The 16556-nt window shown below is 37.8% G+C and overlaps 1 protein-coding gene across 1 annotated transcript in view; it reads right to left on the minus strand.

The window, feature by feature from the left end:
• Positions 1 to 16556, minus strand: part of PIEZO2 (piezo type mechanosensitive ion channel component 2) — a 313592-nt gene that overhangs the window by 96925 nt on the left and 200111 nt on the right. Inside the window, exons 8-9 of the mRNA XM_033010613.2 lie at positions 7627 to 7789; positions 637 to 768 (exon numbers count right to left, since the gene is read on the minus strand). Of these exons, the coding sequence (XP_032866504.2) occupies positions 637 to 768; positions 7627 to 7789 (295 nt within the window). The remainder of the gene's footprint in view (positions 1 to 636; positions 769 to 7626; positions 7790 to 16556) is intronic.

Consider the following 16556-nt stretch of genomic DNA (forward strand, 5'->3'; position numbering starts at 1 on the left):
ATTATTATGGCAGAGTTCTTGGGGCTTGAGTACATGTGGCTCAACATAGTGTTTGTATATCCCAAGTTTGACTGCAACTTTTCAAATGAAATTTTGCACTGCAGCTGGTGAGGACAGATGGTAGAAAGCTGGACCTTTCCAGGAACTTTTATACCAACTGACTTAACTGCGCTGCTATATATATCCAACAAGGAGAGCAGTATGCTTGGAGAAAGATAAGCTGGCAGTGGCCCCTTACCAATGACAGTGCTAATTAGTAGTTACAAGTCAGATCAGATCTTTACATCAAGATTTGGCTCCCTGACAGACTTTCTAGCTGTTTTGCACAAAGGTAATGGCCTCATGCCAAAAGCCTGGCCCTAAACTTCTTAAATGTAGAAGCCGAAAACATAAAGCATGTTCTTCCTTTACCTCCTTGCACTGGCTCTTGTTTTTGTTTTAATAATTTTTACAAAATATATTCCTACTCTGCCACACAGCCTTGATGTTGTACCTGATTTATATAAACACACATAAAGATCTTCTTTCTTGCAACCTGCATAATGCTATTTCCCTTAATTTCAAAGTAACTGTGATAAAATGAACTGACTGATTGAAATACAATTAATGCAGAGACCCTTCCCCCTCCAGCCTTACTTTTCTCTCATCAGTTGTATAGTGGCTTGCATACCACAGACTGCGTCTTCTCTCCGCTGTCATAGGAACTGGGCTGCAGGCTATTTCTTTGTCATCTTCCCTGCTAACAGATTTCTCTTCATCAGGCATCTGCTAAAAAATACAAATGAAAAGACTACTTATAGCTGTCTAAATAACAATCTTACCAGAGGAATTTAATTTTTCCCTTAACTGACACTCCCTCTCCAACGTATGTCTTTGAAATGTCTTTTAGTGTCTAATGCACTCAATCTATGATAGATGACTCTTACTGAGATGACATTTTCAGAAATGATGACAGAGCTTTTCTATAACTGCTAGTCCATCAATTCCAAGATGTTTCCTGACAGTTACAAGACACCAGAATTACACAGACCTCCACATACTACCTTTCCTTATTATATACTCATACCATAAGCTAGTATACAGATGTTTAATTTTTAAGGCAGTATATTGAAAGAAAAGTCACTCTTCTCATCTGGCTATACATATGAAAAGCCATTTCTGCTTCACTAAACAACTGAAAAACTGAAAAGATCAAAACCTTTTGAACATATGCATCTACCATTAAAGGCTATCCTAACTTACCAATCCATGCCTCAATATGTATCAAAGTAGTCAGTGCTGGTCATCCATCTAGGCTCACTTAGTTTTGCTTCTGAGTCAAGGCATAAAAATACCTGTGTGTGCTCATGCTCACATGCAGGACATGAGCTGGAAAAAGCCAATACAGATTTACCAATGGTAACCTGATTGCTTTTTTTTCTGAAACAACCGGCTGAGTGAATGAAGGGACAGCTGTGGATGTCAGCTACCTTGATTTTAGTATCTTTGACACACTGTCCCACAACATCTTTGCTGACAAGCTGGTAAGATATAGGCTTGACAGATGGACCATAAGATGGGTGGAGAACTAGATAAACTGTCTTACTCAAAGCAGGATAATGGCTCAAGGTCAAAATGGTAGTCGGTTACTAGTGGAGTTCCTCAGGGACTGGCACTAGGTCTGGTACTATTCAGCATCTTCAAAATTATCATCTGGATGGAATTGCACCCACAAGAAGTTTTTGAATGACACTGAACTGGGAGGTGAGATAGATGGGCCAGAAGAAAGAGCCATCGTACATAGATAGGCTAAAGATGGGCCAACAAAAAATGCACAAAGTTTAACAAAGATGAAGTCCTGAATCTGGAATAAACCCACATAGCAGTAAAGGCTGTGGACAGACTGTGTGGGAAGCAGCTCTGTGGAATAGGCTCAGGGGGTCCTGGTGCACAGCAAGCTGAGCATAAGCCAGCAGTGAACTCTGGCAGAAATGAAGGCAAACATGTCCTGGACTGCATCAGCAAGAGTACTGCCAGCAGATCAAGGGATGTGATTATTCCACTGTACCTGGCAAGTGTCAGCCCATACCTGCAATTCAGTTCTGGCATCCCCCAGTTCAAGAGAGACATAGAAAATCTGGAGACGGTCCAGCAGCAAACTGCCAAAATGATTAGAGGGTTGGAGAAGCTGAAGGATGCAGGAATTAGGTTTTTTTCAGCCTTCCAATTACCTAAATTGTATTTTTACAGAAGACGGAGGTACTCTTCTCACAGGGAGGCATGGCTATAGGACAAGAGGCTAAGGGCATAATTTGCTTCAGGGAAATACCTTCTGGATATTAAAAAATATATATATATATTTCACCATAAGAACAATTAATCACTGGCATTGGCCGCCTTTGCTGGAAACATCCAAGACTTGGCCTTGGACAACCTAATCTGAGGCCCTGTTTTCACAAGAAGTTGCATCAGATAATCTCCAGAGGTCGCTTCCAACCTGGACTGTCCCGTGATTCTGTGTCTGTGATCTACATCCTCTATTTCTTTATCTGTGACAGGAACTATTACCACTAAATTGAGGAGGATTGCTAATGTACTGCTCTTAATTCCATCTTAATTCCATGGCCCAGCAGGGGTATGGGGTCTCTCAAATAGATTTAACATGGATGCTATTATAGCACAGTGACAAGTAGGACACCTGGGTAAGTGTACATAAACCATGCTAGGTTACAGCTAGGCTCCTCCAGACCTCTTCATGCACTGTGCCTCTTGATCCTGCAATCTTGACCTTGCCAGCTAAGCTGTTACAAAGCAGCAAAACCTTCCTTTTCATACCAGTGAGAGGAGGAAGCTCAACCGTGTGGTGCTAAAGGGAGCAAGGAGGTGCTCTGGAGCCAGTGGGCTGCATGTGAAGGCTCTGAGCATCTCCAGCATAGTGCTGCTCAGCAGGACACACTGGCCCCGGGATACCATCAGGGAGAAGCTGCCACTACCAAAGTTACTCCACTCTTCGCCTTTGCACAATTTCTCATTTTGAACCTTAGACCTTGATTCTACTTTTAATTTTCATTACTGATTGCTCTCTCTAATTCCTTAGTTTTCTGGTTTCTCCTCTCCTCCCAAGACTTCATGTTGTTTTTAGATTCTTGTCTCTGATGGAAATTATAAGTATGCAACATTTCAGAGGAAGATATGCAAGAACACAAACTGAATATCATGGAAGAATAATAGCAGTGTCTATTCCACTCTATCATCCATTAACACCTGGATGTTTTGCTCAAAACCTGTAGGAATGGCGAGGACTGAAAGGTAGACTTGCCTATGCTTTGAAGTACTGCTTTAAAAGAACTGTTTTCCTATGCAAAAAATGCTGTAGCACTAAATACACACACATGTGACTCTAGTAAGAAATGAAAAGTTCTCAAGTCGGGTTCTGCATTGCTGTTTAACTTACCAAAGCTCAACAAACTTTGAATTACCGAATTCAAATAATTACCAAAACTCTACTTCCTCTTATCACAGTTGTTTGGAGTATTGAGCCAAATCCTCATTTGTACAGCTGTAAATTCTTGCTTCATAAAACCACCCCTATTCAGCAAAGTACACGAGTGCTTGTGGAACCTGGAACCTGAGGCAAGGTGCTAATGACTCAGTAGAACTTAAGCGAAGGTTCAGGAACTTTGCTCAGTTGCAGCCAAAATAAAGATTACAGACCAGGTTTAGTAGTGTTATTCTGAATTTACCCTGTTATTAACTACAAAACAAGTCAACTAATTGTCATATTTTATCTCAACCCGAATGGTCTTTTTGTAAGGACTTAAAATTTTTCTCTTGACTGTTTTGTCCTTTCTACTTAGCAGATATTGGTATTTCCACTTCAAATTAAGTCTTACTAAGTTGATTTCTGGTTTGCAACAGAAATAAAATAGCCATTTGCCCTGATATTTGCTGTTTTACTTAAATTCTGTCTACTGCCAACAAATAGATACCTGATGGTGTAAAAACTGCTTTTTATCTGAACCTGAGGTGTTTCAAAGTCAGGGTCCCAAATTAGGCTTATAATGGGAACTAGCTGGTGGTATGTGTTCTCCTTGCTTATGCAAAATCAGCTGATGCAATAGAGTAAGAATAAATCAGGATGCCGGGCAGAGGTCTTGAAAGCTACCCATGGGAACAAGACATCCAAACATCCCAGCTGGTTTTGAAACTCTCTCCATTCCAATCCTAATAGTAAGGTCCTATTTTTTAAATCTTGACTTACATAAACAACGGTTATTAATTCAGTTTTACTTCTCAGAGGCAATGGTAGCACATTGCACAGAAGATTATGTATTTATATTTGATTGTAGAAGGGCATTCCTAGCCAAACTGCAAGATGAAATAAACTGGTTCTGTGCTTAAAATACTTTCCACTGCCATTTGAAACTTTAATATAAATGTGGACCATAAAGAACTGTTTATCAACAGCATTTAGTTTGGCACCAAGGTGACCAAAACATTACCAGAGACCTAATATGTAGATAATGATTTTAGTAACGTATTTTTAGCCTAGGAGACTATAGGGAAGGGTGAGAAATCTTGTATTGTTTTTTTTTTTGTTTTTTTTTTTTCTCAGAAAAGGAAGAAAAGTCAAAAACCAGATTTCTAGTCCTACAATTACAACCTGCGCGAGTCCTTTGACTTGTCTAATACTTCAAGTTCTTCCACTACCTGAGCAACTCTCAAATGACTCTGAATTCAAACAATTCTAAAAATTCTGTAGGAGGACTCTACATTAAATTGCTGTAACTCTCTTGACCTCTGTACTATTCCTTACCTCTCACTGAACAGAATGAATGGGCCCTATTCATATACTCAGTACTAGCAGTTACAACTATGAGATAAAAATCTCTAGAGGAAGATTGCCTCTTATTTGCAGAAGTAGAATTTCACAAGATCCAGTGTTAGAACAAATCAGGACACAAAATAGAGGGTGTAAGAAAAGCAAAACTTCCATGGACATTTTGGATGAGTAAGATCCATAAAGAATCCCACACAGAGACCATACACTGAAATCTCATACATGTTGTACTTGGACAGACTGGTGCACTCACAAACTTCACCCTGAAACTCAAGATTTAAGTGGGCATTGTTCTTGTAAAACTGTTCATCAGCTGCAGTATCCAGAGACAGTCTGTCTCAGAAACAATTACTCCTGCAATCCAGCAAGAATTTTGTCCACAGGAGGACCCCAAGGTTCAACTCACACAAGAAGGAAAGAACAATAGGTTTACATGTCTTACTCTGGTTTTAGAACCTGCTATGCCAATATTATATTTAGCTTATGTACATCTTTTCGTAGACTGAATAAGTATTTCCTTATGCATAATCTATCATACACATTTTGCTCAAAACAGATTTTGTTCAAGAGTTTCTTTTGAATTAGATTTCTAAGATGAGCCACTTCTTACTGTACATGATAGCAGTGTGCAGAGAACAACTGCTTTACACTAAACAGCACATAGCATATCGTCTTTGACAACCATCCAACTATAGGTAGGTTAGTGGTGAGATCCTAAATATAGTGTAACTTTGAAGTCACTGGGGATTGCAAATGTAGGTTATATACTTAGTTCCATAATGAATCAAACGCAACACAAATTCACAAGTCAAAAAATATTTCAGTGAAACCTGGAATACAATTATTTCTGGATTTAAATAATTGAGAACAGAATCTACCAGAAGAAAGCTAGTAAGAGAAAGATTAGCTCCTGATCTATGACACCATTAAAGGAAAAACGAAATGCATATGAAAAAAAAAAGTGTGTAAAATATGGTAAATTTTGCAGATCTCAACATCTCTTTCTAACGACAAATATTTGAATCACTACATCTTGTGCATCAAAAGAATCATTAATGCATGGGATCCTTTTCTTTACAATGTTCTCTTTTTTAAGTGTTCATTTATCTTCAGAGGGAAGCATCATTCCCCTGGCATCTGAGGTTCCCATGGGAGAGCCAAGACTTTGTATTGCCTCTCATGTAGCCATGTGTTTGACAGACATCAACTTTTCTTAAATTAATCTCTTTTAATCATCACTCACTCTAGTGCCATCGCTTAGAAGGCATCTCTAATTTGACTGTTTTCCAGACCTCAGAGACTGATTTTAGTGTCTTATGGAAATATCCAGCTCAGACAACACAAGTAGTCTGAAAGAAAGAAGTTCAGGCAAGTCCACCACAGTTCATCTCTAGTCCCTGGAGGCACCTGAAGGATTCACTCTACCCTGAGACAGACAGGCCCATTTCTCTCCACTGAAAAAGCACAGAAACTAACTCAGACCCAGCACCAAACTTTAAGATGGTGACAGTTAGAAGAAAACAACCTGTGTACTGGAAATGAATTCCCAGAGATGCTGAGATCACACAGCTCCCACTAACTGCATTTCACACGTGGTTACTCCTCTGTGAGTAGTTCTCATGATTTTACTACGCAGTTTGTGAGATGTGAAGTTTTAGTTACTGCCCCAATGCTAAAATCATATTATTATCTGGAAATCTCAGTTTTCACTTAAGGAGAGAAAAAGAGCAAGTTTCCAGCTGCTGCAGCTGCAGAAAAAAAAAAAAAATAGGAAAAAAACCCTAAAAGAACCCAATGCCAGAGGGCACTGGACCACAATCTTGTGACTTTAGAAAAGCCAGTCTTAAGATTTCTGGAAACTTAAGACACAGTTTTTTTAATAACTCAAGCTGACAGTTCTGGCATCATTCAACTTTTATTATGAAGCCAAATATATGTAAACCCCAAATATCAGACATCTCAATTCAGAGGTGATGTATTTTGTCTGCCTTTTTAAATGTTAAACTGTTACATTATCCATTATATGAAGAAACAACCTTAAAATAAGAAAACCTTCAACATTTTTATTTGCTACTACGAACTCCACTAATTCACAGATCAGTCATGAGTACTTTCATTGTGGTTTACAGCACTGCTAAATCTGAACTCTAAAACTCATGTCAACCCTCAGAGGATCGGGAGATTAAAATAAATAATGTTTAGTATCATCCTTTTTATACTTCCAATTTCTAAGCTTTTAAGATACCTTTGGGGTTTTATATTCCTTTTTTTCCTCTGAAACCAGAATAAGTAAAAATTTACTTTTTGTCTCCTTTTTCTCTTGCTCTTTAATGAAAACTGGGATTTTCACTCAGGTGCACAGATTCAGGAGAAAAGGTTTTAAGCACATTTTTCTTTATCTGTGATAAATTGTAAATCTCTGTCTTGTGTTACAGTGTCCTGTGCCAGCCTTTGTCCTCCTAAGTTTCTGCTAGACAAGCCCCGTGTTTGCCTTCCATTTGATAGCATCTACACTACTTCATATTGATACTGACTTTTCAAATCACAGCAAGCATTAATGCTCTGCCATTGGATTTCTTACATAAATAGTCTCACTGATTTTAAGATGAATATCAATGTAACCCCTGCAAGATCGAACTCCTGAGGACACTTATCAAAAAGACCAAATTCAAGGTACCAGCTTGCATTTGCTGCTGATTCCCCTCAACTTTTCAGAATGTTTACACCTCTGTTAGCAAGTATCTGCATTGGCCAGTCTCACAGGCATTAGGCATTAGTGATTAAAAAGAGAAGGAAGTTACCCTTACAATGGGCTCTTGTAGCCAGAGGCGGATAAGAGTTGCGAGGGTGTAGTACATCACCAGCAGTAAAATAGGATTAGCATGGTGATACCAATGTAACTCCTGATTTTTGATGATCATCCAAGTGCTTGAGCAGTTTGTCTGAGTAAGGGAAGTGACACCAAACAACCTGTGAATATAAAAGAAAACAACTAACCAAGTCAGAGAATAAACACCAAATCTTAACAATGTTTAATAATATTTTTTCAGTAATTTCTGCTTAGCTATAATACCATTTGCTCTAATCAAAAATAGCAGTTGCCATCTTATCTAAAATGCAGTGAATATTTTCATTCCATGTATTTAATGAAAACAAATGGGTTTTGCACTTGGTTTTCAACATAAAAAATAAGAGTGTAGTATTATTACATCTACCGTGTCCAATGTGAAAACTTTAAATGACCTGCTCCTCGTAGGCCCAGAGCTACAGAAAAAGGGGAGAGAAAATCTGGCTGCATGGCCATTTGGCAAATCACAGCAACATGACATTTCAGAGTGATTTAGTAAACTGACATACAACACCATTCCACTCACTCTGCCAGGACAGAGCTGTAAAGTACATCTCCTCAGCACAGTGAACAGCTTGCTAATTATTTTTTTTTTAAAAGCCAATACTATTAATAAATTGATATCTAATTATGCAAATACTTATAAACATACAGAACTCCACTGAATTCACAGCTGTTGTGAACAGAAAAGAAAAACATTCAGAAAGGCAACTGGACGACCAAATCATTGAGAAAAAAAAGGAAAAAATTAATTCCATAATTAGTATTAATTTAGTTGCAGTATTAATATCAATGACATGAGATATTTGACTATTCCTGGAAAAACTGGAATCTCACAATATTTCTATCAAGTAAAAAACTTATGTTAGAAAAAACAACTAAGGAAAAATAAAAAACCCACAACATTTTAAACTTAAGACAAGAAGTTAGATGCTTTGTAGATGTGTTAGATGCTGAAACAAAACTAGTAAGAAATCATAATTAAACTGGTTCTTTCACTGTAAGAAAAGTTCTTTCACTTTCGTGGAGTTCCAAAGCTAGGGCATAGAGTTACTGGGAACCTATGTCAGTATTCACTATAAATACTTCTGTTCTATTGACAAAGCTTTTTCTTTCACAAGGTGTATGAGAGTTCAATTTTCACAAAAAGTATATATGATTCTAAGAGATGCTTAAAGAAAACTATATGATACAATAAAAAGATCCCAAACTATGGTTACTCTGAAAGAGTAAAACAAATACATTTAAAACAAGTCTTTCTGCTGGGGGATTTAATCATAAATAGTAAATGTCTAAAAGATTATTTATTCTTTTATCTAGTAAGATCCAACATGAAAGGGTGAATGAGTACAAAGAATAAGTATGATACTGAACAGAGATGTGCTGCCTGAAATCTGCCCTTTGGATGCTGTAAAGTGAAAATAATATAAAAAAGGGAGAGGTTATACCTGTTCTTTCACTGGAGGTTTGTAGCATGGGTATAATACCATTAACTGCCAGAACTAGAGCTCTATAGCATTTTATTAAACAATTTATCAGCACTCACTTCTCATTCTGATTGTCAACATGAGCCAAAGGCTATAAACTTTAAGACTTCTCTGAGCTTTTGGGTGGATCCAAGGTTGGAAAAGAAGGAAAAAAAAAAAAATCCTGCATACAAAATAAGTTGTTGTAACTTAAAGGAGCTGACAGAGCTGTGTTTGGAGTTGACCCAGATTCAAACTTCCGTAGCATCCAAGCACATTCAGAGCTGGTGTTACGGTTTGGCTTCATCTGACTGAAATTCACCCTGGATTGTATTCTTTTCATATTTCTGTCAGCATAGGGGAACATCTTGTTTTGTCTGCTTTCCTCTCTGCCAACGGACTTGTAAATTTTGCCCATCAGTTATCAGGGTTGTTGAGTTCCTATTAGCTTCATCTTCTACCTCTGTTTCACAGTACATCTCTCCATCTTTGGTTCATTTTAAGCTTTTCTATGTAAGCACAGTATGAATCGCCCTGTTTCAGTTTCATAAATATATCAGAATCAGAGTGAAATCCAATTCTTACTGAATTAAGAAGTCTTTCCATTGACAGTGAATGATGAGTATTTCCTACAGAAATGAGGGAAAGTTCCTGAAGGTCCTTGGACCCTTCTGCCAAGCAGACATGATCTTCATATCACATATTCCATTCCTATAGTATGTTTTATAATATGCTATAACCATAAAGTCTCAAAAACTTGTGTTTCACTTTTATCTCCACTGCAAAAAACATTCCACATAATTCTACCAGTTAGGAAATTTTATTATGTTTCTGTTAAATTCTCATTCTCTTATTTTTATTTGCTTGCTCCAAATTATCCATACATTATACTATTGGACTCAATTCTGCTCCCTTCTGGTCCTGCATTCACCAAATACATGGAAGTTACAATGCCTCTCTTTCCTCTTAGTTGCCACCTGACCAGCAATGTATTTATTTAACCCATTTGACTTTGTCTCATAAGTCATGAATGTAGAGGAACTGCTCTTCATTTCTGAATTCACCTTGGTTTTTGCAACCTGTTAGTCACAAGGATACTCAACATAACATTCCTCATCTATCATTCAAAATACACTGATGTCTTGGGAATGCTCATTCTGTCTGTTCTGGCCTCCAATAAGGCTACAAGTTGCTATTCATTCAATATTTATGCTTCATCATTATCTTCAATGAGTATGGCTGGTGTAGAACATTTTTCAGAGACATAAAATCATTTTCTCTTATTCAAAGCTTTTAAATATACAAGATGACTGACATAAAACATATAAGCATTTACAGTAGGCAACATATATTAGGGCACTATTTAATTCTGCATACATAATTCCACAAAGATGTCTTTACATTCAGTATTGATCATGATCAGCTATATTTGTGCCTAACTCTGATCTTAGTGTAGCTTCATCTTAGCCAACATACATGTATACCATCAGTAAAGTAAAAATGAGTTCTAAGTGGGGGAAACCAGATGCCAAACAAGACAAGTATATGTGTGCCTGGAAACAGAAGATAAATAAAACAAATACCAAGAGACCATTTACTAATGGAAATACTTTGCTTCTCAAAAGACTGCATGAAACACCAAAAACAACTGGAGGTTAGCAAGAGGTAATAGATTAATATTTCTATTCTTGCAAAGAAGAAAAAATTATGTTTTTCAAAGTCCTCATCAATATTGTGAAAAATGCATTTCATTAAAAAAAAAAGTATAGCAGAAATAATTTGGAAAATTTTAGAAATTATAAAGAGCCAAGAGGAACTTGAATGTCAGACTGAGGAATGATCTGAAATAACACACTGAAAAACAGTTCTTAAAATAAAGGTAGTATCTTTTTCTCCAGTTCCTACTCTATAAGCTTGTTTTCCCAGCAAAGCTTCCTATTATATCTGTGAATCATCCTTTTGGCAGATGCACTTTCATCTTTTGTGACTCTCTGACAAAGCTGTATGTTGTGACCATAAAAAACCCCCACATTTTATATTAGGCTAGCATGAAAATTCAGAAGAGCAATTTCAATTTTAATTGAAAACAGAAAAACAAACTCCTTCTGCACCCACAGATATTTGACCTAAGGAGCTGCTGAAGTACCATGTTTTATTACTGCATTATGTACATTGCTAAAACTTCTTCAGCATGCATTATTTGATTATTACATTAATATAGCATAAGAATTGGCATTAGTAATTAGTCATGTTATTAATAATGAACAAAAATGGTTACATAAAAAAAAATAAATATATGTCTCATATACAGAATTATCAAACACAGTAATTACAGATATGTTAGGTCTGTGAATTTTTCCTCCAGTAAAAATGATCTGGAACATTTTTCTTTGTAAAAATGTATTTGTCAGTTCAGATCCTGTGTGTACTAATGTTTTAGGAGTTGATTTCAGACCAGGATTTGCCTCATAATTTCCAAGGCCAGGAAGGGAAGTAATAATTCTGACTTCCTGCACAATGTAGGACACGCAATAATTCTTTTATTGAACAAATAACTTGTGGTTGAATTACAGTTTATAGTTTAGAAAGGCATCCAATCTTGATTTCAATTGATAGCAAATCTTATATTGCCTTATTATTTTCTACTGCATTTAGTTTCTATAATAGTTTTGTGTAGATGAGATTTCCAGTTGCTGCATCTTCCTGCAACTCTGTGCACTACTTTACATACTACTTTTCACTACACAAGAGAGTAGGAGTCATTTTCCTGTATCTTATCTGAGCTTGTATGAAGATGAAAAGAAAAATTCTGCATCAAGCCATTTCAGGAGCTGCATTTCCTGATTTAGTATTCATGATTACTTTTTTTTTTTTTTTTTTCTGGGGCGAGTACATATTAGATGGTTATTCACAACAATGGTATAAGAGACTTCTGTTTTGCTGGGTAGGATTTGTGGAATCCATCTTTGTAAAACTTCTCAACTTGTGTTGGATTTTATGAACTGTCTAAATCTTTACTTCATCTGGATATCTTCTCTTGCATATTTATTTCATTCTCCTCACATGGAAGGAGAGGGGAGCGGTGCCTGCAAGTCTGGGGTAGGAGAATGGAATATCAAGATTGACTGACATTTGAATAGCTGAGCCCTAAAGTGGAGCTGCTAGAAATGGCCAAACGAGAAGAAAAGGGAAGAATAGAAGAGAAAGAGAAGAAGAGGAGAGTATGAGAGAAGAGAGAGCAAATAAAGAAACATCAGAGAGAAATTCAATGACAGTAAATCCCCCAAAATGGGGAAAAACTTTAGCCCTTTTGGGTGGGATGGTTGTGGTGAGGTGGTGGTATCTGTGGTAGAAATCTTTTTCTTGGGGAAAGAGGGCTGACGGCAAAACTTCATGTTTCACAGGCCAAACCCTGAAGGCTGAGATTCATGAAGAAGAGTACTTGAAATACTGAAAGGGCTATGTCCCAAACTCTAAGCACTGCTTGAAGAGTGAACCTTTATTCCAAGCATTGACTTAAAAGAGGAACATACCGTTGTCAAATTTGAAAACGTCCTGGAGAAAAGAGAGGGTAAGGAGTGGAAGGAATTACAAAATAAATTAGCATATAGAAAATATCATTCCTACACAGTTCCTCTAAAAGTCAGGGATCCCTTATTCACACAAGCCATCCTGTCTAGCTTTCTGTACTTGGATGGCAGAGCTACACACAAGTTATGATCCATAAAATTATATCCGTAAAGTTTCTTCCAATGGAATCCTGTGAGCCACCCCACTCCTCCCAGTACATCATTTGGCTATATGCCCAAAGAAATACATGCCGGTGGAAAGGACTCATCCAGTCCTGTGCTATCTCCAGGCCCATCCATGGCTTCCAGAAGGTTGTTACTCTATGGGCTATAGGCTGGGAATTCAGACCACACCGGGGCTAATGCTCCAGGGTATGCTGAACTGACACAACATTTTTACAGAAATAGCAGAACACTGGGAAGGAAGAGGTGGGAAAGTTGGCTGAAATACATTAGAGCATCCTGAAGAATTAGGGTTAAGATGAGCAGGAGGCATTTGGTTTCACATGGCTTTTTAAGGGAAAAAAAGAATGAATGGGAAAATTGGCATTTGTCTTTCCAAATCACATTATTTATGAGATTTCACAAAGAAGAAGCTGATCCTTCATGCCTTCTCATCTCAGCAGGACAACTGTGTAGGGAGATACTGCAGACACAAACCTCAGTCTACAGCTGGACTAAAGTTATTAAATTTATCCATTTCAGAGTGATACATGCTTCAAAAAGCATTTCAAGTATTTTTAGTGCTTAAAAGCCCTAGACCCTGCTTTGGTTCAGACTGGCTAACTGGAACTGTGCCATATTAACAGTAACACAAAAATTTGATTGTTTGGGTTGAGAAGTATTATGATAAATTTCAGCTTAACAGTTAATAACTTTTTTGGAAATATCTGAAAACGTAGACTAAGACTGGAAGTGTTTTCCTTCAGAGTGTTGCTATCACAACGCTGTAATACAGGCACATATACAGTGCATATAGGTTTGGTGGGTAAGTAGATCATTCTTACTTTTGTTTTAATGTCATCGTATTTCTATAGCTCTTTACCAGATGTCCATGTACTCTTTTTCTATGAAGTCTTGGTTTCCATAGCTTCTATTGGATCAAAGCTTTTCTGGCAATGACAAAACCAGCCCTGGTGTATCTCCCAACCTCTTCTGAACATCAGTGACTTTTTTTTTAAAGGAAAACTGATTTCAAATGCACATCTATTGCATGAGAAACCTCTTGAAAAAATAAGTAATTTAAAACTTGTGTGCTAATATCATCCATATAATGAGGACAGAGAGAAATTATGAGCCATTAATCCAGGAAGCTGTAGAGGAGAAAGGATAGCTTTAAGGGCTGTGAATTATATAAAAGCTTGCAAAAATTGTAAATACAATACAAATCTTAATTCAGGGAGAACAAAATGACCATATAAGCAGCCACAATAAAATCACTTTGCTCTCAAGTGAATTAACAACTTTAAAACAGGATGTTAAATAGTATCTGCTCTATAACATGGGGTTTTTTTGTTTTTTTTTTTTGTTTTTTTTTTAAGTAACCAGATAATGGAATTTTCTATGGGACTATGTGACTGGAAGCTGTTAAGGACTGGATATCCATTAAAAATGACCAAACTTCAGACAAATACTTCATATATCTGAAATAAAGCAGCTGCCCTGAAGGTAATTTAAGTCTGCACATAAAGATTTGTGAGCTATATACCACTTTTCATCAAATAATCAAGCTTTGTACTGAATTTCTATTCCAAAAGCTCATAGTATGCTTTCACTGCCTTAGAGGCAATAATTCCCCACTGTTATCACTAATAGTAGATGTGGGTCTATTAATCCCTCGTTGGCTGAGACAAAACCCATCTTCAAAAGCATCACATGAAGAAGATTTATCCTATTAGTGGGTTTCCTCTCTGGGTCCCCAAACTGTTTCATTACCCATGACACAGCTCAGTTGTGCTCTGAATTGTTGGTGAGAATTTATATTGAAGTTGTTCTTTTTCAGCACATCAGTGAGCTAGAAAAGCAGTGATGTTGCTGTAGCCTTCGGGGACCTTTGCTGGCTTCCAGAGGTGATCAGCTATAATACCAGTTATACCAGGTGATCATCCCTGTCAGACAGCTGAGCATCTGGCAGGGGGAGGAACACCAGATAGGATGGAAAGAAGGTGAAATAGGGATAAAGCTGCAGAAGTAATTGCTTTAGCACCCTTACCTGATACCTTAGCTAAAGTATTTCCTTCAACATGATCCTTCTTTACCAGGATCAGCAGTGTCACTGTTTTCACAGCAGCAGCCTGGCTCATGTGCTAGGTAGAGAGTTAGGTAGATAGCTGTCTGTTCCATCACTAAAATAAAACTCCTGTAAACACAGCAGGTTTTTTGTTTTGTTTTGTTTTGTTTTTTCAGTTTCAGCTACAAACCAGAGGCGACTCAGTGAGCATGGAGGCTGCAGAAGCTGAGGCTGTACTGCTGGGATGAGAGGATGGACAAACAAAAGCCACCACACCAGAGGAGGCTGGTTGGCAGTAGGCACAGTGGTTTGCCACCCGCTCCCCTTCCTCGTGTACACACATAATCCCTGCAGCTCTACGGGAGAATGAAAAGCAGCTCATACTGAACAGCACCACCTGGGGAAGGATGCCACCCAAATCGTGACAACAAAATCAAAAGTTTTTAAAGTTTAGTTGCATATTCTACTCGGAGATGAAAGTAATGAGAAGACGGGTCCAGGTTTCTAATGAGCCATGTGGAAAGCGGGAGAGGGAAAAGCAAGGACATGTTCAGAAACATCCATGGGCACAAAGGCTTCCCCTTGCCAGAGGGTGAGCTTGGACACCTCAGCACACAGCAGGAGGCACAGCTTAATGATGTCTTTCCACGCCTATTAGTAACTGAGGTTATTGGTTTTTCAAAGTGAACTTGGCAGAGCTGCTGAAAGGAAAGGAGCCAACCGTCCCACCTCAGGAAGTCTCACACGGGGGATGCGAAGGGAGGACAGTCTGCTCCCCAAACTGAAACAGGCAGTGCAGCCCACGGACGGCCTTGCTGTTCTGAGCTCAGGTGCTGGGAGAAGGACAGATGCATTTACACAGCTAGGCCACTGAGTTAAATGTTTCAGCAGAAATAATTAAGGAAAAGGAGACCATGCTCAAAAAACCCCAGTGAACACCAGCATTTAGTGGAGTGGTGCTACTGTGACCAAAACGTGCAAGTGACCCGTACGACAACTAACCATGCCAGCTTAAGAGATTTACTGTAACCTCTTAGAATAACAGATGCAGAACAACAGAAACTGTTTTAAAGTGTAGCTTCATACTCATTTTAACTTTGAGGTAATTTGGTCTGTGATCTATGAACCTATGACACAGACTGCAGCCAAAAACTCTGGGTTTTATTCCAAGTTCTCGCTACCTGGAAGGGGTGGGGGGTGGGAGGGCAGTATGCAATTCATCTAACTTTTCTGTTAGGAAATTTTTCCACCTCTGAAAGGGAATGATGATACTTTTCAGTTATACTGGGACAGGCTGGTAGGTGCAGTGGATAAAGAGATTTTCCACTTACTCAGCTGGTGGTGAAATGGATTGAAAAAGAAGCAAGAGTGATTGATACCTAAATTAAGATATCCTGCAGTAGAAAACATAAGCAAATAAGATATTCTTTTTAAGCAGAGAATGCACAAAGGCAGAAATACAAGTTATTATTCCCATTTGTTTTTAAACAGAAAAAAAAATAAAAATAGCAAGATATAGGAAATGAGGTAATGGGATAATGAACAATAAGGCTTGGGAAATGTGGGGAAAATGCCTAATTAACTAATTTCAAAACCAAAGCTGTATAACATAGCTGATTTTAAA

The sequence above is a fragment of the Tyto alba genome, unplaced genomic scaffold (genome assembly GCF_018691265.1).
Source record: "Tyto alba isolate M040663 unplaced genomic scaffold, T.alba_DEE_v4.0 Super-Scaffold_27, whole genome shotgun sequence".
NCBI lineage: Eukaryota > Metazoa > Chordata > Aves > Strigiformes > Tytonidae > Tyto > Tyto alba.